This window comes from Camelus bactrianus, chromosome 11 (assembly GCF_048773025.1).
Source record: "Camelus bactrianus isolate YW-2024 breed Bactrian camel chromosome 11, ASM4877302v1, whole genome shotgun sequence".
In the NCBI taxonomy this organism is placed as follows: domain Eukaryota; kingdom Metazoa; phylum Chordata; class Mammalia; order Artiodactyla; family Camelidae; genus Camelus; species Camelus bactrianus.
In genome coordinates, this window is record NC_133549.1 from 30,090,842 (window position 1) to 30,111,048 (window position 20,207).

General features: G+C 30.8%; 1 protein-coding gene across 4 annotated transcripts in view; it reads right to left on the reverse strand.

Annotated features, from left to right (window-relative positions):
• Positions 1–20,207, reverse strand: part of ATRNL1 (attractin like 1) — a 631,157-nt gene that overhangs the window by 420,247 nt on the left and 190,703 nt on the right. For all 4 annotated transcript variants that reach the window (XM_074373561.1, XM_010969913.3, XM_074373562.1 and 1 more), the window contains exons 20-21: positions 15,989–16,082; positions 4,181–4,233 (exon numbers count right to left, since the gene is read on the reverse strand). In XM_074373561.1, the coding sequence (XP_074229662.1) occupies positions 4,181–4,233; positions 15,989–16,082 (147 nt within the window). The remainder of the gene's footprint in view (positions 1–4,180; positions 4,234–15,988; positions 16,083–20,207) is intronic.

The window sequence follows — 20,207 nt, forward strand, 5'->3', positions numbered from 1 at the left end:
TCAGTAAGAATAGTAACTGCAAGTAGATCAAAACATATTAAATATGTATATGACCACATGATGCAAAAACAACGAATCTAGCTTTCACCTTTGGGAGATATTGAGCAAACAGTTCTTTATTTTGAAAACTAGTAAATTAAAAAAAAAAAAGGATCATAGCATCTATCATGCCTTTCGTACATGACTACAGCAACGAGTAAGCAAATATCTGGTGAGAAGAAATTCGTTTTTTCATAAGGATTCCAAACAGGAAATAAAGAAGGGGCTAAAAAAAATCAGTCTGTAACATCTAATCAATTACAATCTAAACACCAAACATCAGTGTCTGCTAAGAATATAAAGACTAGCAAGCATCACGTGCTTCTCCTACGTGAAGAACACAAACCCACATGTGAAATAGTGTTTCCTCCAAAACCATACGGGAACCAGATTAAACCTCTAAATCAGGGCTTCTCAACCCCAACACTACTGCAATTTGGGGCCAGGTAATTCTCACCCTAAGGAGCTGTCTGTGCACGGAAGGGCTTTTAGCAGCACTCCTGGCCTTCACCCACTATATGCCCATGGGACCCGTAACCTGTGCATAGCTGTGATACACAGAAATGTCTCCAAACACTGTCAAGTGTCCCAAAGGCTACAAAAACATCTTAATTAGATTTGGGATTTTTTTTATGCCACATTCTCAATAAAATTAGAAAATAAAAGATGGTTTTAATAAGATTTACTTAATTGAAATTAAGAAAATTCTTATATAATATACAAAAACAAGATAAAAATTGAAACGTAAACTATGCAGAAAATAATGCTTATAAGAAAACTTATACCAAATGACCAAATGTAGGCAAAAAAACACCAGTTAAAAAGTACATAAGAGGAAGAAATTACTAAAAGAGAAAACCTAACACTGATGAACTAGAAAAGGATGAATAAACCCAAAAGCTCACGCTATAATATGGATTTTTAAAAAGATGGGAAAAAAACTACCAATAAAAAAGCAGCAGACTCAGAGATCTTAGTTGAATTTAGCTAATCTTTAAAGTTCCCTTAATTTTTTTAAACTATTCTTTTAAAAAAAAAAGTTTAAAAATAATAATAAAACAGCAATCTTGTCAAATTCATTTTTTAAAAACTATTACCATAATTACACAATATGAAGTTAGAAAAGAAAAGCTAAACATTACCGTCTAGGTCATTTTACTTAAAAAATACAAATATGCTCTGCATTCATTTATACTGAAAATAATCCTACATAAAATATAAACAAATATTATTTAGCAGTAACCCCAAAAGTAATATGCCATGACTATGTTTGGTTTACCCCAGAATGAAAAGATGTTTAATTAATTAAAATCTGTAAATGCAGTTTCACATTTAACAAGGTTAAAAAAAAAAAAAAAAGTCATTCATGATGAAATCTTGTAGCACATCAATAGAGACAGGAATTTTCTTAACTTGATACAGGGCCTATTCCATAAGTTATAGCAAATGCTACTTGTTGGTAATGTCCACTACTATCATATTTTTAGCACTGAAAGAGAGACCCCTGTCGTCCCAATCAGGGGATAAAAAACAAGGGGACTGGAAAGTGAGGAGTAAGACAGCCCTTATTTGCCTGTAGTATAATTCACTGCATTTAAAAATCAATCCTCCATAAACAACTAGAATTGACAGCAGAGTTCACTGAAGTTGATGAACACCAGACCAGTGCACTAAAACGAATTTTATTCTTACATATTGAACATATATAAAATATAGAATGCAATTTTAGAAGATACTACTTGAAATAGCAACAAAGTATTAGGAGATTCGTATTTTACATACCTAACAAAACATGTTCAAGACACAAACACATGAAATTGAACTCAACACTACTAGTCATAAGATAAATGCACATTAAAACCACAAGATACTACTACACATACTCTAGAATGGCTATAATCAAGAAGACAGATAATGTCTTGATGAGAATGTGGAAAAACAGACCTTTATAAATTGCTAGTAAGGATGTAAAATGGTACAGCCATGCTATAAAATCATCTGGCAGTTTCTTAAACACAATCAGATCACATGACCTAGCAATTCTACTCCTAGAAATCAACCCAAGAAAAATAAAAATACATGTGTACACAAAGACCATCTAAATATTCATATCAGCATTTTTGATAATAGCCACAGCCTAGAGGTAATCCCAATATCCATCAACCGCTGAATGGACCCAAAAAAATGTGGTACAGCCATATAGTGTTATACTATCCATTAATTTTCGAAACTAAAATTACTATATTAAGTAAAATAGAAACATCTTATGATCATCTCAATGGATGTAGAAAAAGTGTATGACATAAGCAAATATCCACTCTTGATAAAAACACTCAACTAAGTAGGAATAGAAGGGAATTTCCTCAACCTGATAAAGACATCTAGGAAAAACCTACATCATACTTAATGGCAAAAGACTGAAGCTTTCCCTCTAAGATCAGGAACAAGACAAAAATATTTGCATGTCCACCACACACATTTTCACATGATACCAGAGGTATCAATGCAATATGGGAGGAAAAAAGGCATTCAGAGAGAAAAGGAAGTAATCGAATTCCATTATTTGCAGAACACATTATTGATGTATGTATGATGGAATCTACAAAAACAAAAAGGTACTAGAACTAAAGAGTGAGTTTAGTAAAACTGAAGGATACAAAATCAATATAAAAATCAAGTGTAGTTGCACATAACAAACACAATCAGAAATGAAATATTTAAAGATACTATTTACAATAGCATCAAAAATATAAAACTTGTTGGAGTAAATCTGACTGCAAAAGATCTGCACAGCAAAAACTACCAAATATTGCTGAGAATAAATTAAAGAATACTTAAGAAAAAAAGATACACTATGTTCTTGGGTCAAAAGTCTCAGTATAGTTACTAATTTTCTTAAAATTGATCTATAAACTAAATACACTCTCAACCAAATCCTAGCATGTGTCTTTGGAAACTTAACAAGCAGATTCTAAAATTCATATGTAAACACATAGGAAATGCCAAAACAACTCTGAAAAGGAAGAACAAAATTGGAGAGTAAATACTACATCATTTCAAGACTTCTTATAAAGCTACAGTAATCGTGTTACGTTGACACAAAAATGCACAGATAAAGTAATAGAACAGAATAGAATCCAGAAATAGTCTTACATAGTTTTATACACATATTTGAATAACTATATGTTTTTGAGAGGTACAAAGGCAATTCATTGGTTTAAGGATAATCTTTAAAGAAATGGTGCTCAAACATTTGAATATCCATATGAAAATAACATTGGTCCATCCCTTGAAATATACACAAATGGAGTTAATCCTCAAAATGGACTATATAATTAAATGGAAAACCTAAAAATATAAAACTTCTGGAAGATAACATAGGGGAAAATCTTTGTAACCGTAGTTTAGGCTAAGATTACTCAAAAAAAAAAATTGATAAATCAAACTCCATCTAAATTAAAAAATTTCTCTTATACACATGGCAAATAATTACATGAAAAATACTTCACATCATTAGTTATTAGGGAAATGCAAATAAAATGAGAATTAGATACCATTACACACTAACTAGAATGGCTAAAAGTTAAAAGACTAACCATAAGAAGAGATTTGGAAGAAGTAAAACTCATAAACTGCTGGTGGATATGTAAACTAGTACAACCATTTGAGAAATAGTTTGGTTGTTTCTGAAAAGTTAAACATACATCTGCCATATGATCATTATCCAATAAAAGAATCTTTCAGTATAAAATCAGTGCAGCTTTTTACTAATAACTAAAATTACCACCTAGAAAAATCTATCACAAAACTCTGTTTGTTCAAAACTTCATCATAATGAAAAAGACTATATTAAAATCCAGCCGAGTTCACTCAAGTTCAATATTTTGTCGCATGCTCTGAATAAGATCTATTGCTGTTTTATTCTTAGGATAGAAAAAAATGCACCAACTGCAATTAGAGAATATAGCAAAAGGCATTGCCTTTCTTAGTAACATATATGGAGTTCCAAGATTTAAAAAAGACAAATGGTAACATACTAATGACAACATCAGTTATACAAAATGAATTTTATTACCTGCAAAATCACCTGAAACTAATAATACAAACCAATTATTTAAAATAAAAATATGTAAGTACTTACAATAACATGTTCCTCTAAGTGGATTACCAACATAGCGATTTTCAGAGTCACATCTATAGAAATACAAAAAGTTCATTTACTGTTAAACAACAATATTCAAAAGTTTTAAATTTTTCTTTAAGCAAAAATGTAATTAAACTCTACATTAAAACATCTTAAAAACTATACTATTAATTAAAGTTTTAAAAATAAATCTTTGCAGTTAATGTTTATGAGCATGAGAGAAGAAATAAGTGAAAAACAGCAAACATATGAGAGGAATATACGGAATGCTGCAAGGCAGATGGGATAAAGTTATAAATTTTAGGGTATGTCCTCTTTCTTAGTAACATGAGGAAGAATTTTCAAGCCTGGCTGAGGATACAAAGACAATTTAGGTAAGGGAAGAAAATTGTGGGAATTCATAAATCCACATAATTTTCTTACTTCTGGTAATCTTTAAAATTACTGTGTCTTTCCCCAGTTTCTGCATCAATGGATCTGTATTTTAAAAAGATCTCCTCAATTGCATAATGGAGATCAATTTCCTTTAAATCATCCAAACCTAAATTCAGGAGCTCAAACTCTGCATTCATGTAAGCAGATTATAACAAAATGAAAGAAGATACGTGAATTCAAACTCATAAATTCCAAGTTATATTAAATTCTTCAAAAGTATGGTTAACTATAGGAGTGGAGAAAATAGTAAGTATTTTCAAAATCTCTGAAGTTCATATTTTTCAATCCCTACTTCCAGAATTCAATTAAAATGACAAATTAGTGCCTAACAGGGATATAGCTTGGTTTTGCATAGTGCTACTTCTTGGAATGCCCTCCAAATTTAATAATTATAAAATATATACACCAGGGTAATGGAATAAAGTGACAATATTTAAATTATATGTAGAATTTTAAAAGGTGAGGAATTTCTTCCAAAAATGTCTTTAGTTTTAGCTGAGTTAATTAGAACTGAGGAATGATTTTTAATAAATATATATTTTAATTAATGAAGTTGAGAGTAATAAAGTAATCAAGTTACAGTCTGAATGTATTTTTCAGCCATGCACTTACTAGTTTTTTGTATCCATGCAAAAAAAAAAAAAGAGTTGAAGAGTAAATCTTTTTCTATACTAACTACAAAATTAAAGTAGAAATACGATAGCCGTTTATACCGCCAACTTACTCTCTATGAAACGAAGGAAATTTGGGGCCTAGGTTTTCTGTGACTTCTCCAAAAGCCACTTTTTAAACGTGTGGTATATAGTAGTTTTCTACCTTAAGAAAACGATCATACTCATTATTGCTGGGTTGATCACTTGAGAACTTAAACCATTTCTATACTATTGTTCCTTTCTTTAGAGTCACCTCCTTAAATTTAAATCCTATCACTTTGTACCAAGTATATACATAGCACTAAAGGACTGACAATACTGTTATCATTCCTTTTTCTGTCACAAAAAGTAAACTTAACTTGTTGCAAAGGAGTATCTCAACACTACTTTTAGAATAAGAAAACACACAACATAATATTCCTTGCATTGTTATGCATTATATTCCCTGCATATCTTAGTGCCTAAAGAGATGACTTTCAAGTTCCCACAGCAATGTAAGATGACTAACTTTGACAAAGTACAAGGGACTTCAAGTACTTTTTAATTATCTATGAACTGATTTTAAGAGCTCCAGATACAAACCTATTTTCCAATGTGGAAGTTATACAGTTTTTATTTTTGTTAATGTTATTTAGTTTATTCAAATTATATAATATCATATTGGACTAGAAATTACTGTAATATGTTTATCTTCAACATAATATAATTTTTACAAAGGATACTTAAAATTTTATTTTCTCCAAAGCACATATTTTCTCAGAAAGATGAAATTATATGTCCTTGTTTTAGAAGTAACTTTTGCTGGCTTTCATGACTCAAGATCAGAATTTTAACAGAAATAAGGAATTAACACCACCTTATTAAGGATTAAACTCAAAGGCTTTACAGAGTCCTTGAAGGTATCCAATATAAAAATAATATGCTCTTTTACATTTTCAAACTCAAAAAAGCATATTAGAAACAAACAGTTTCTAAAATATTTTATATTAATCAATAATTATGGGGAGAATTTTGGATGTATAGAAATATTTTCAAAATATATAATTATGAGTTGAGTTTAAACAACAATTTTTTGGTATTTTAATTTCAGGTATCATTTAAAGAATCATCAGTGGTTACAAACAACTAAGGAAACAAATAATTGCAAAGGAAACATAATGGAATTTTAGGCATAAAATTAAGCCTAAAAAACACAAAAGTAGGTATAAATAAATTGAAAGACATCTCAGTATTACCAGGCAGGCTGTTAATTTCAAAGATAATGCTTAATTTGATCTAATTAAAATTTTAATGAGCTTTAAAGGAAAAAGAAAAGTTGATCTTAATGTTCAAATGCACATATAAACATACAAGAATAGCTAGGGAAAAAACAATGAAAAGGAAGAGCTTTGAGGGGAGCTAAACTTAAAAGACATCAAAATATACTCAAAGTCTATATAATTAAAATAGTGTGATATTAGTACATCAATAAAAAGACCAACGGTACAGAAGAGAAATTCCAGAAACGGGCTTAACTATCATTAACTAAAAATCTAGTATATGATAAAAGCAGTATTTTGATGACTAGGGTAAATGTACAATGCAGTACTATGCACCTGTAAACAAAACCAAACAAAAAGATGATAAAGATCTTTATGACTTGATATAGATGTGTGTCTACATTATGTCACCCTTTGTGTAAGAAGGAAAAGAATGAATGTATGTGTATGTGTGTGTATGTGTGTATAAAGACACATAAAGTCATTTAAATGGTTTTACCTTTACAAAAAGAAACACAGGAAAGATAAACCAGAAAACAAAGAAGTTTGATTACCTACTGGAGGAGAAAGGTGGAAATCAGGAGTAATCCTTCTCTGTGTATTTTTTAATACTTTTGTCTTTTGAAAGAATGTTACTGTTTAACATATTCTCAAAAAACTATATTAAACCACTAAGAATGGGAATGGAAAAAAAAAAACTTAAAACACAAAGTAAAGTGAAGGAAACAAACTTAATGAATTTCAAATAAATATTATACAGCCATGCCAAAGAGAAAGGAAATGGGGAGGAGGGGAGGATAAGACAGGTGGGGAGGAAAGGAAGAAGGAAGGGAGAGGAAGAGAGAGGAAAGGAGGAAGGAAGGAGGGAAGGAGGGAGGAAGAGACAGTTTCAAGTAACTTATGAATGCAATTTTTGACTATATATTCTCTCAATCTTGGGTAAGATGAGATAGAGAAAAAAAAAGTGAAATCAAACTTTGAAATCTTTTGAGTACGTTTGTTTATTAAAGTAATACAGACAAAGCAATTCTGAAAATATTTTAAATGCATTATAGAATTGAACAAATAAGGAATGTGTTAATGTCATTGGAAACCAGTGTTTACACTGAGGAAGAAGAGACACAGAAACACTGAACTGGAGAAGGCCCAAAAGAACCTTGTGGGGATGGGCTGAAATCAGAAGTCTGAGTAGGAAGTAATGCTTTGTAATGTATGTGTATATGCATGCATATGTACAAATTTAAATGTATGTATATACTTCATATATATGTACTTATGTCTATTTATTTTAATTATTCTCTAGCTCTGTTCACTGAAAAGGGCACTAAGGAAAGACACCTCAGTAACAAAGAACATTTAAGTGGCACCAAGATACTGGTCTCTAATATGATTCTCCCTTACAATAAAAAAAAAAAAAACTCTACAAAAAAGAAAAAAAGCTGATTATGAGGCAGGACAGGTACAAGATGAGCGTATAACACCTTATATCAAAAGTGAAGACGTGTTTCCAAAATAACAGGTACATGTCATAAAAACACAAAGAACCAGCTTAAAGTAGCTCCCACTGACCAAATGCCAAATGATTAGGTAGAGCAGTGAATTATGAACCATAGGGGAAAACAGGAATCCATGAGTTCATATCAACAGTAAATAGATAAATAAATGGTTCTGAGGACCGATAGGTAAATGCAGAGGGAGCATGTGAGTTAGTAATCATCATAGTAAAGATTGAGATCAGGCAAGAATAATCAATTTTTTCATGTCATAGATATGTCATGTCCTATCAGATAAATTTCTCTCATGTCTAATTCACTCAAAAAAAAAAAGGAAAAAGAATTTGGATCTATTTGTCATACCTCTAACAACAGACTACTAAATGCATTCTAATAGCAGTCACCACACATGGGAAAATATTTTCCTTACAAGGGATGAATTGACTAAAATCTCAGATAAATGTAGTTATGTATAAATTTATAAATGTATAAAATGTATGTGTAAATGTATCACTATATTCAATGCTGTGCTACACAAACCAATGATATTCCCATTTCATCTCTTACATGCCAAGATTAGTTGGTAAAATCATTTGTGCTAATCTGTTATAAATATAATCAGCTGATATATTGAAACGTTCATCAGTCATTATAGATTTTCATGTAACCTATATAATGTGATCTAGAAGCAAGATTATCATCTATCAATTTCAATACAGACCTCATAAATAAATGCAAGTTAAAAAATCAGAATGGAGGACCTCACAAACAACTATTTTCAACAAAAAGAGAGCAATATAAACAAAGCAAATTCTAAATTTTTTCTTAAAGCAATTTTTCACACATGAATGTAAAATAATCAGATTAATAAAAATGTTTTAAACTATGTTTTATTCTGTAATACACCATGTTTAATAACACAAAAGTAAAATTTCTTTCTAGATAGTCTATTTTTAGAAGAGTTTTAATTTGCATTGTTGAAATCATTATACCAATTCCAAAAAGTATATCTTCTCTCAAAGAAGAGATTCCCTTCATGGCTGGGAAACTCTGAAAGCACGTAAGTGTGTATTATGTAAATATTTAGTCCACAAATACATAATTCAATAAACAAAATAAAAGAGCAGTTGGATATACTTGTATTAGTTACCTATTGCTAAATTACCACAAACTTAGTGGTTTAATCAATATATATTTATCACCTCACAGTTTTTGTGGGTCAGGGGTCTGAACATAGCATAGCTGGTTTCTCTTATTCAGAGACTCAGTGGGATGTAATCAAGATATTAGCTGGAGCTGGGGTTCACTGCATGGCTCCAATCAAGGTGTCAGCTGGGGTTAGGTTCTCATCAGACGCTTGACTAGGGGTGTATATGCTTCTAAGCTCCCTCAGGGCGTTGGCAGGATTGATTTCCTTGCAGCTATGGAACTGAGGGCCTTGGTGTTTTACTTGCTGTTGGCTGAGGCTGCCCTCAGCTCTTAGAGGATGCCTTCAGTTTCACTTCTTCAAGGCCAGCAAAGGAGAAAGTCTCTAGAGCAAGTCTTCAAGCAAGACACAGACTTAAAGCACATTCATGCAAGTGACATATCACCACCTTTACTATATAATGTAACAAAATCATATAAGTGATATCTTATCACCTTTGCTTAATTTTCTGGTTTAGAAGCAAGTCACAGATCATGACCACGTTCAAGGAGAGGGGATTATATGATAGTGTGTAAATATCAGAAGCAGACATCATGGCTTCTCATCTTAGGGTCTGTCCACCATATTTCTGTTGTACGTAAATTTTAATTATAAAATATTTTGATATATTTATTTGAGATATGGACATGTACTAACCTAATTTGTGTAATAAATAATTCAAAAAGTTAAAGTATTTGATCAAGTTCAACTCAGTTTATAAGAGGTAAAGAGAATATGAAGGGAAAAGAACAGATATAAAAAATAATTCTTTAAACTAGTATTTGTTACATTATACAAATTATATTAGTATTTCTGATATGTAAGCAGAGTAATATTTTTAAAATTCAGAATATTTCTGTATAAAGATTAGATACAAACATTAAAAGCCTTCAGAAGTCTAAAACATAACTTCAAAGTGTTTCTGTGTCTAAGCAAAGAGATAATCATCCTCTACTCCCACTAAGCAAACAGTCAGACCTTTTTAGAAAGCAGATTTAGGCTGAAATATTCATTAGAGACTTTGAAAGAGTAAATATTGTCATTACATGTCACCTAAATAATGGTTACCATTTATGTAAATGACCACATTACATTATAAACATCACTCTTGAAAAAACAAAACATAAAATAACTTCTATGTGCTAAAATATAGCATTTCATTTTGTCCCTATTGATTTAAATATTAAATATATATATATATCTTATCATGAGATATAATGTTTCCACTCAGAAGCTAGAAAAGGAGGATATCTACTTGCTCCAAAAACTTGAAACATAATAGATAATCTGAAATGGCTGAGAATCTGATAAATAAATTTGTGTCTTTATGAGAAATTACGAAAATTATACACAGGATAAAACACACTTGCTTTTGCTTTGTTCTCCTCTAAAGAAACCCATAAAAATCATATCACATAATACAAACTAAAGTATGACATTAAGTAGTATCATAGTATCAATATTGATACCACACTTCAAAGACAATGTGTCATAAAAAAATAAAATAAAATTCAGACATGAAGGTATGGTAAATCCTGATAGCATAGGAGGTGCGGGTTCTAAAATTATAAGGCTACTTATGTATTTCAGAGCCCAATAATAATAAGTAGAACTAATGAGGTAATTGAAGACTACTAAAAACAGTAGATTTCATTTTTTAATGCTTAAAAGCATTGGAGAGCAAAAAGAGTGAAAAATTACCAGGCCAGGATGCAAGAAGGATGGAATCCCAGGATGGCCAATCATTTGCGGGATCCTCTTATCCTCAATTATGAATGGGAACAGCACAGGAAAAACCAATGGAGTCTAGGCCCACCAAAGGTTGGTGAGCTAAGTATCAGAGTGTAACCTTAGGAGCAAGGGCATAAAAAGGCCTTCCAGAGACTGCAGATCTGCTTTGAACACCTTCATCCCTAAAAGTGATTAAGGTACTATGCCCTCAGGCACATAGCAGAATTAAATTCTCTTCAGATTTAATTCACTGTATCAAATTATCTATAGATATATTTTGAAAATATGGTTTCAGTACAAAATAAAAAATAACCAGTCATGGAAATAGATAAGGAAGCAAGATAAAGATACCAGCAGAAATAAAGGATGATGGAAACAGAGCCAAGGAATTTAGATATTATCTAGGAAAAGCCACAGGCTTTAAAATAACTATTATATTGGAGGAGATAATGGACAAGATTAAAAACTTGCCCAAATTTTGTAAACCTACAAAAGGCAAATTAGAAACTATAACAGATTAAGAATAAGAATTTAGTATGAAAAAATGAAAAATATAAAAACCATCAAATGAAAATGCAATAACCAAATTAAAAACTGAATGGATGAGGTTAATAGCAAATTAGACACACTGGAATAAAGAAGAGTAAATTTAAAAAATAGGTCAGGAGAGAGTGAAAAATATGAAAAAGACATAAAAGTTATGGTGTTACTGGAGTCTTAAAGCAGAAGACAGGGAGATTGGAGGAAAAGCAACATTTGACAGGTACTGGCTGAACTTTCTGAAACACCCAACATGATAAATTTAAAAGTAACAACAATAACTAAGCACATCAAAGTAACTGGTAAGACAAAAAGGAAAAAAAAATTTAAAGCCAAAGAATAAAAGACATAAGAAGAAAATAAAAATTTGAATAATTTATTACTTTTAAAGAAATTCAGTAGCTTGTATCTTATTTTAAAGAAATAATTAAAACTCTTCCACAAAGAAAAATCTAAAATCACCTGGTGATATTGGTGATATTACTTAATACAGGAGACGACAAGGAAGTTTTTAAAAGAACTGCCCCCCCCAAGGCACTAACCATATGGAAAAGACTCATGTATTGGAGTATGTTAAAATTAATAACTTCTCTTCATCAAAGACATACGCAACAGTGTGAAAACCCAAACTACAAAGTGCCATTTACCACACATAACATCAATAAAAGATGCATCAGAATGTATAAAGCATTATTACAAATGATTAAGAAAAAGAGACCACAGTAGAAGAAATCACAGGAAACTTAGAAGAGCACTGTTTCATGAAAGAGGAGTTCAACTGATGATTAAATATATAAAACTCTTTAAAGATTAAACATTAAACCTTTAAGAACTAAAGAATCACTTTAGTTCTTAAGAAAATGCAAATTCAAGTTGCAACGTATCAATTATACATCCATCAGAATCTTTAAATTTAAAATGTCTTATAACACCAAGTATTGTCAAAAGTGTAGAGTGTACAGCCTGGAAAGGAATATTATTTTATATAACAATTTTATAAAAAGTTAATTCTCTAAAATTGAAAATATGGATACCCAAAACATACCTATCAAAAATGTATGCACTTGTGAACCAGGAGACATACAGAAGGATACTCATAAGCACATTAATTGCAATGGCAAAAAAAAAAAAAAAAGACTACAATTATCAAATTGGAAAATAAGAGAGCAATTAAAAGAAGTGTGGTATAATCATACAATGAAATACTCTACAGCATTGAAAAGCATCAAATTATAGCTATATGGATGTGAGAACTTGAATGAATATCAACACATTATATTAAGTGAAAGAAACTAGACATAAAAGAATAGAGCAATAGATGAAGAGAAAATATTTGCAAAAAACACATCTGATAAAACTGTTATCCAAAATATATAAAGAACTGTTAAAATTCAACAGCAAGAAAACAAATATCCCAATTTAAAAATGGGCCAAAGATCCTAACTGTCCTCACCAAAGAAGACAGAAAATAAGAAAATGAAAAGATACTGCACACTGCATGTCATCAGGGAAATTCAAATTAAAACAACAATGAAATACCACTATACACTTATTGGAATGGCCAAAGTCCAGGACAGTGACAACACGAAATGCTGACAAGTATGTGAAATGTGGAGCAACAGGAACTCTCAGTCATTGCTGGTGGAAATGAAAAATGGTACAGCCACTTTCAAAGATATTTTGGCAGTTTCTTACAAAATTAAACATACTGTTACCATACGATCCAGCAATTGCACTCTTTGGTATTGACCCAAAGAAACTGAAAACTATGTGCACATAAAAGCCTACATATGGTTGTTGATAGCAGTTTTATTCATAATTGCTAAAATTTGGAAGTAACCAAGATGTCCTCCAGGAGGTAAATGGATAAATAAACTGTGGTACATCTACATGATGGAATGTTATTCAGCTCTAAAAAGAAATAAACAATCAAGCCATGAAAAGACATGGAGGAAACTTAAATGTATATCATGAAGTGAAAGGAGAAATTCTGAGAAGGCTATATAGTGTATGATTCCAATTATCTGACATTTTGGAAAAAGCAAAACTACAGCAACAGTACAAATCAGTAGTTGCCAGGAGTTAGGGGAGACGGGAGGATAAACAAGAGAAGCACCAAAGATTTCCAGGGCAGTTAAAGCATGTGATACTATAGTAATGAATACATGCCATCACACATTTGTCAAAACCCACAGAATGCACAACACCAAGAGTCAACCCTAATGTAAACTCTGGACTTCTGATGAAAATGATATGTTAAATTAAGGTTCATAAATTGTAACAAACACATCACTCTGGTAAGGGAAATAGATAATGGGAGAAGCTATGCATCTATGGAGTAAGGGGTATATGGGAAATTTCTGTATCTTCTGATAATTCTGACATTGCTGTGAATCTAAAACTGCTTTAAAAAATAAAGTCTAAAAAAAACTAGATTTACAAAACAAGTCAATGAAGAGTTTTTTAAAAAATAACAATTTAAAATCTTTGAAATTAAGAAAGCAACCTAAAAATAATTATTGGTTCAAAATAGAATAAAAATTGAAATCACTGATAATTTAGAAACTATTTCACATTAAAAATACAATCTGAATAGTGATTAATTTTGTGTGTGTGTGTGTGTGTCTGATTTTGTTATCAGGATGATGCTGGCTTTGTAGAAAAGAGTTTGGAAGAGTTCATTCCTCTTCAATTTTCTGGAACAGTTTAAGAAGGATAAGGGTTAACTCTTCTTTAAATGTTTTATAGAATACACCTGTATAGCTCTGGTCCTGGACTTTTGGTTGTTGAAAGTTTTTTGATTACTGATTCAATTTCATTACTAGTAGCAAGTCTTTTCATATTTTCTACTTCTTTCAGATCCACTCTTGGGAGACTGTACATTTCTAGGAATTTATCCATTTCTTCTAAGTTGTCCGTTATACTAGCATAAAATTGTTCACAGTCATATCTTATGATCCTTTGATTTTTTTTTTCTTGGTGTGAGTTGTAAACTTTTCTTCTTTCGTTTCTGACTTTATTTATACTGGCCCTCTCCCTTTTTTTTCTTGCTGATTCTGGCTACAAGTTTACCAGTTTGGTTTATCTTCTCAAAGAACCAGCTTTTAGTTTCATTGATATTTTCTACTATTTATTTTAGTCTCTATTTTATTTTTTTATGCTCTGATCTGTATTGTTTATTTACTTCTACCAACTATAGGTTTTGTTTGTTCTTCTTTTTCTACTTCTTATAGGACTAAGGTTAGACTGTTTATTTGAGTTTTTTTGCCTTCTGAGATAGGCTTGTATCACTATAATCTTTCCTCTTAGAGCTGTTTTTGCTATAACTCATAGATTTTTGGATCATTGTATTTCCATTTTCATTTGTCTGCAGGTGTTTTCTGATTTCCTCTTTGAATATTTTGTTGACTCATTGGTTGTTTGGTAGTATGTTGTTTATACTCCACGTGTTTGTGTTTCTTGTGGTTTGTCCTTGTATAATTGATCATTAAAATATGCAAGGGTTAGGGGCACCAACCCCCTGAACATTCAAAAATCCATGTATAAAGGTTGACTCCCTCAGAACTTAACTACTAAGAGCCTACTGTTGAGGGGAAGCCTTACTGATAACTTAAGAATCAATATATACTTTGTATGGTATATGTATTATAAACTGTATTCTTACAAATGTTCTCAGAAGAAACAAACAGATCATTTTCCATGGCTAACAGACTTCTTTGGATAAAAAATTTTATACATAATTTTGGAGAATCCTTTATTAATTTTTAAAATAATTATACAATTATTAAGTTGGAATTTAGAGTTTATGCTAAATAAAGCATATTATATCTAACACAAACACACGTTTGCATATATACAATTCAAAACTATAAAAACAATTTTAATACATGAAGTATATAAGTAAAACATTTAAATAACAGGAAACTACTTTTCAAAGTTACTTATTTTGGAGGGGGGAGAATAAATCTTGAGAACAACTAAATTATTAAAAGACAAAAACCACTCATAAAGCTACTGAGAGCAGAGTAACAACAAGAGTAGGTTCATGTCTAATGAAATAACAAAGAAAAAGAAGAAAAGAATAAGAAACCACTTGAAAGGCCTAAATTAATATAATGATCAGAATTAATAATAAAAGATTCAAAAGGAAGAAAGGCTTAGAAACACTGGACTTGAGCTGTTTAACAAGATGTAGAGGAAAATTACAAAGATAACAATGTAGACTTGATATTTAAGATATTCTTCCAGAAAAAATAAGAATGTTTCTTTTTCTCAGAGATACCAAAAGACAAATACATTTTATAGGCTCTGTTTTGAAGCCTCCACAAAATTGTCATTTTAAAAGCTTTATTTTTTATGAAAATTAATAAAATGCAAGTAAACACACCTTACAATCCTACTGGTTACTTAATTAACACAACACTAAACTTCAAAAGGAAAACCTGTAACAATTAGTTCTACAGCAAGAATTCAACCCACAAAAGTTCTAAAAAGTCATTTTTACTTACAATTGGCATTGATCACCTTTTATTCCTTTAGTTGTGCAGAAACATTTTCCTGTGTGCATATGACAAGTATTTGCATGGCCACTGCATGTACAAGCTGAAAGTCAAAACCAAAGTGATACTGAATATTCTCCATCACAAACACGTGCATCACATTTCAGGAAAGGTTTTATTACTATCTTATTTTAATACCATCAATTCTCCTCTTGTCAGCTAAAAACTAGGGTTTTCATATGTTATTTTTAATTAAAGGGAAGTAGGTGCACTTATTTAAAAATTTTGTAAAACTCTTTAAACCTTTGGGGTGTCCTGAAGTCTAGTGTGGATCCAAGTATTTATCTCATCCTTCTCTGGATTTTTTGGCATTTCTAATTTGGTCCATCTGCTTAATGAAATGAGTTTCAAAGAGCACAAGATCTTTGGAGTCAAATAGCTCAGTTTCAAAACATACCTCTATGATCACCTGCTACATAACCTTGGGTAATTTATGTAAACTCTCTAGCTTTAGTTTCATTTTCAAAAGGAGAAAGGAGCAGTCAGGACTTACGTAAGAATTAAATGAGATAATGTATTTTATATTCCTAACACATATCAAGCACTTAATAAATGCAGCCATTACTTCTCCTATTATTATCATTGCCAACAATAAAAATATAGTTATGCATTTTGTAAAAAGGCATGTTTATTTGCCCTAAAATCAACCTTTTAAACTTCTGAGATCATTCTCAGTTTTAGTATTTCAGAATACTACCTGAAACATTCCATAGTATAATAATTACACGCAGTCAATTGGGTTCATATGAACTCATTTCATTTTCTTACTTTGCATTCTTTTGTTAAAGACTAGCATTTCAATTATTTAGTACATGAACCCCACACTTTACTGTGCCCAACACTGAATCAGCTAGTAAGTTCTAGTTACTCTATGCAGTCTTTCTAGTATCTGACCCTCCTTTCTATTGTGATAGCCAGCATTCAAGCCCTGTCACTCGGTTCTATTACTGACACCAATACAATCACACAACTGATCTTTCTGACTTCAGTACGTATACAACCCATTCTCCAATCCTGAGACAAATTCTATAGAGATAAGGCTGATCATGTCATTAGCCCTTTCAAAAACCTCTCATAAGAACTACTATGTTCCTGCACATCACCAGCTAGTTAAACCATCCTAGTGATAAAAATGAAATGAGGTGGCCTTTTCCTGACTTTCATACACATTTAAAAATAAGCTAATGAATCACTGGCTTAGATCAAAATAGAATTCTAAGCTTCCCATTAACTGTTTATGATTATTTGTATTAAAAATATATACCACTAATTAAAGTAAATACATATACCACTATATATCCATAGGAATTATGTTTAGAACCATATGTTTTTTCCTAGAAGAGATTTCTACATAGAAGTGAATTTTTTTTCACAAAGAATATTTAAATAAATTAGCATAATTTTCCCTTAAGTTTGTATAATTAACTATGGAAACACAATACAAGAGAATTACAGAAATGAATGATAAGGTGTAGAAATGCAAGGAATAAACGAAATTATCATGAGCAATAAAGGGACTCACATATTAATAACTGTAACTTCATGAATATACCATGGTATCTTTTAATATTAACTTGCAGTTTCATATTAATACTATCATGTATTCAAAACTTCACTAGAAAAACAAATGATACACTTTAATATTTAAAAACTTGGGAAAACCTTTTATTTATCCTTTATGGCAGAACTAGGTAATAGTTACACTTGCAGAGTTTCTTCAAAGAATTATCATTGTATAGTAGCTTTAATAATTTCTGAGACAGAAAAAAATTATTTTAAAACACCTTTTAATGTAAACTCATTTTGAGAGAATTCCCTTGTGGTGCTGAACTTCAGGCTAAAATGACACAAATGTATTTTAAACTCAATTGTTAAAAATTTATACTTCATGACAGTGTTGAAATTATTCTGTCGTCAGCATTTGAGGTTATCTTTTTATGCTGAATAAGCACCTATAAAATCATCATATGGTGGCTTTTTGTTTGGCAAATTTTATATGATGATGATTTTATAGCCTAGAGGAACATTACATGGTTATATGATACTTCTGTTCCCCTATAATATGAAGTTGCAATATCAACTTATAACAAAAACTAAACAATAAGGACAGAAAAAAAAAATGCTATAAGAGTTATTCAAACGAGTTGTATATAAAGACTATGGTTTAGAAACATGAAACCAAAAAGGAGTCAGTGGTAATACTTGTTTCAAAGTCAGTCTGTGTGCCCAGGTCCTTTCATTGCTACACCATTGCTATCTGTCAAACACATAAACAACAACATCTGGGAGTTAGGAGATTGCATCCATTTACTTTCCTTTGTATACTTTCAGCATAATTAATACTTGGTATTTAGTAGATATGTTACACATTAGGTTTCAAACATAGGAATAATTCTGGCAAAGGCAAATGTTCAAATAGCCACATGACTTATTAAAATTTTATTCTTCAAACCTAATTCTTTTTATTTACAGCTCTAAACCCAAATTTTCATCATATGTGGCTTATGAAAAGAGGAGACAGCATAGCTGCTTCTTTTCACTATAAATAAATATGAAATGCTGATATCAATAATATCTTAGCAATATGATTTTTCTCACTAAAAACTCAAAAATTACAACTATTGCCATGTATTGACCTGTTGTTGAGAGTATGACTTTTTTTTCTATTGGAAAAATGATAGTTCTCATAATTTAAAATAGGTCATTTCACTTACGGAGATTACACTGTCTACTCAGGATACTGGGCAAACTCGACTTGCCTAAACAAACACCAAATGAAAAACTAAAAATGATTCTTTCCCCAATAAATAAAGTACAGTAAAGCTCAATTATTCAGCCACTGTTCCTGGATTTGTTGAATGCTTTTGGGTGAAAGGCACTAATTTAGAACTATTCTGATGAAAATGAGTGTCAACAAAAATCTAGAACTTAAGGACTGAACCATGAAGTAACTGGTACTGTTCCAAGGATTTACATAAAGTGCCAAGAGGGCTATAAGATTTATATTTTATAATCCAAAGCCATGTAACATATTCAAACATAAGAAGAAACTCTAACCATCTGTTCTAAGGGTCAGTGAACTATATCTGTGAGGCCAAGTCCTCATTGCCTATTTTTGGATGTCCCATAAGCTAAGAATGGTTTTTACATTTTCAAAGGACTGTGAAGATGGAGGAGGAGGAAAAGCTGGAAGAAAAAGAGGAGGAGCAGGACAAGGCAGCAGCAACAGCAACAATCATACCTGGGCCACAAAAAAACAAAATATTTACTCTCTGACCCGTTATAGGGAAAAAAAATGGCCAATCCCAGATCTATAATCACAAAGCTGGAGTCACATAATTTGACAGTTTTAAATTCTGATTGAATGTTAAAAACTAAAATCTCATTTAAAACAAACAAGGTTTGGAATTTTTTTTTGACAGAATATAGTTAAAAATTTGAAAGATTCTGACCAAAAAATATTTCAACCCAACTCTTCTGGCATGGTATTTTTAATATCTTCAGTTTAGCTTTGATAAAATAACTTTAGTCATATTTCATTTTTTTACTCTAGCAAGATAAATTTCTTGAATACCCATAATGACTATCATTAAAATTTTAAAAACCCTCTAAATTTGAGTCCTTATACTATATTTCTTCAATTTGAAGTTTTCACGTATCTAAAATAATAGGGCAAAATATTAACACCCTATATAGATGAGGCAAAAATGACACATATTATTAGAATCTATCCACAAAGCAAATATTAATACCAAATAAAGTACCAGGTGTTTTTTCCCATATTCAGTCTACCACCAAAAATTACTACTTGCCTCAAGTTCAAATTCTTAAATTCCAATTTATTGAATTTTTTGATATCTCTTTATAAATCTGCATTGTTTGCAATGAGATTATTTTTAAAGAATGCTTTGAATAGTTATTAATCAATGAATCAAATCATCTGAAAAAAGTTGTTGAGTATTGTTAAAAATACAAGATACGAAGGATGTTAATTATAAGAACAATATTTTGCAACTGTATATGACTGTACTATTTCTGAAGTATTTTCACATGCATTACCTATTTAATCTTTACACCGTATGTATTATATTCATCTGATAGAGGAACAGCTTCAAAGAAATGAAAAAAACTTGTCCACATTCATACATCTAATAAGTAGTAAGGAATT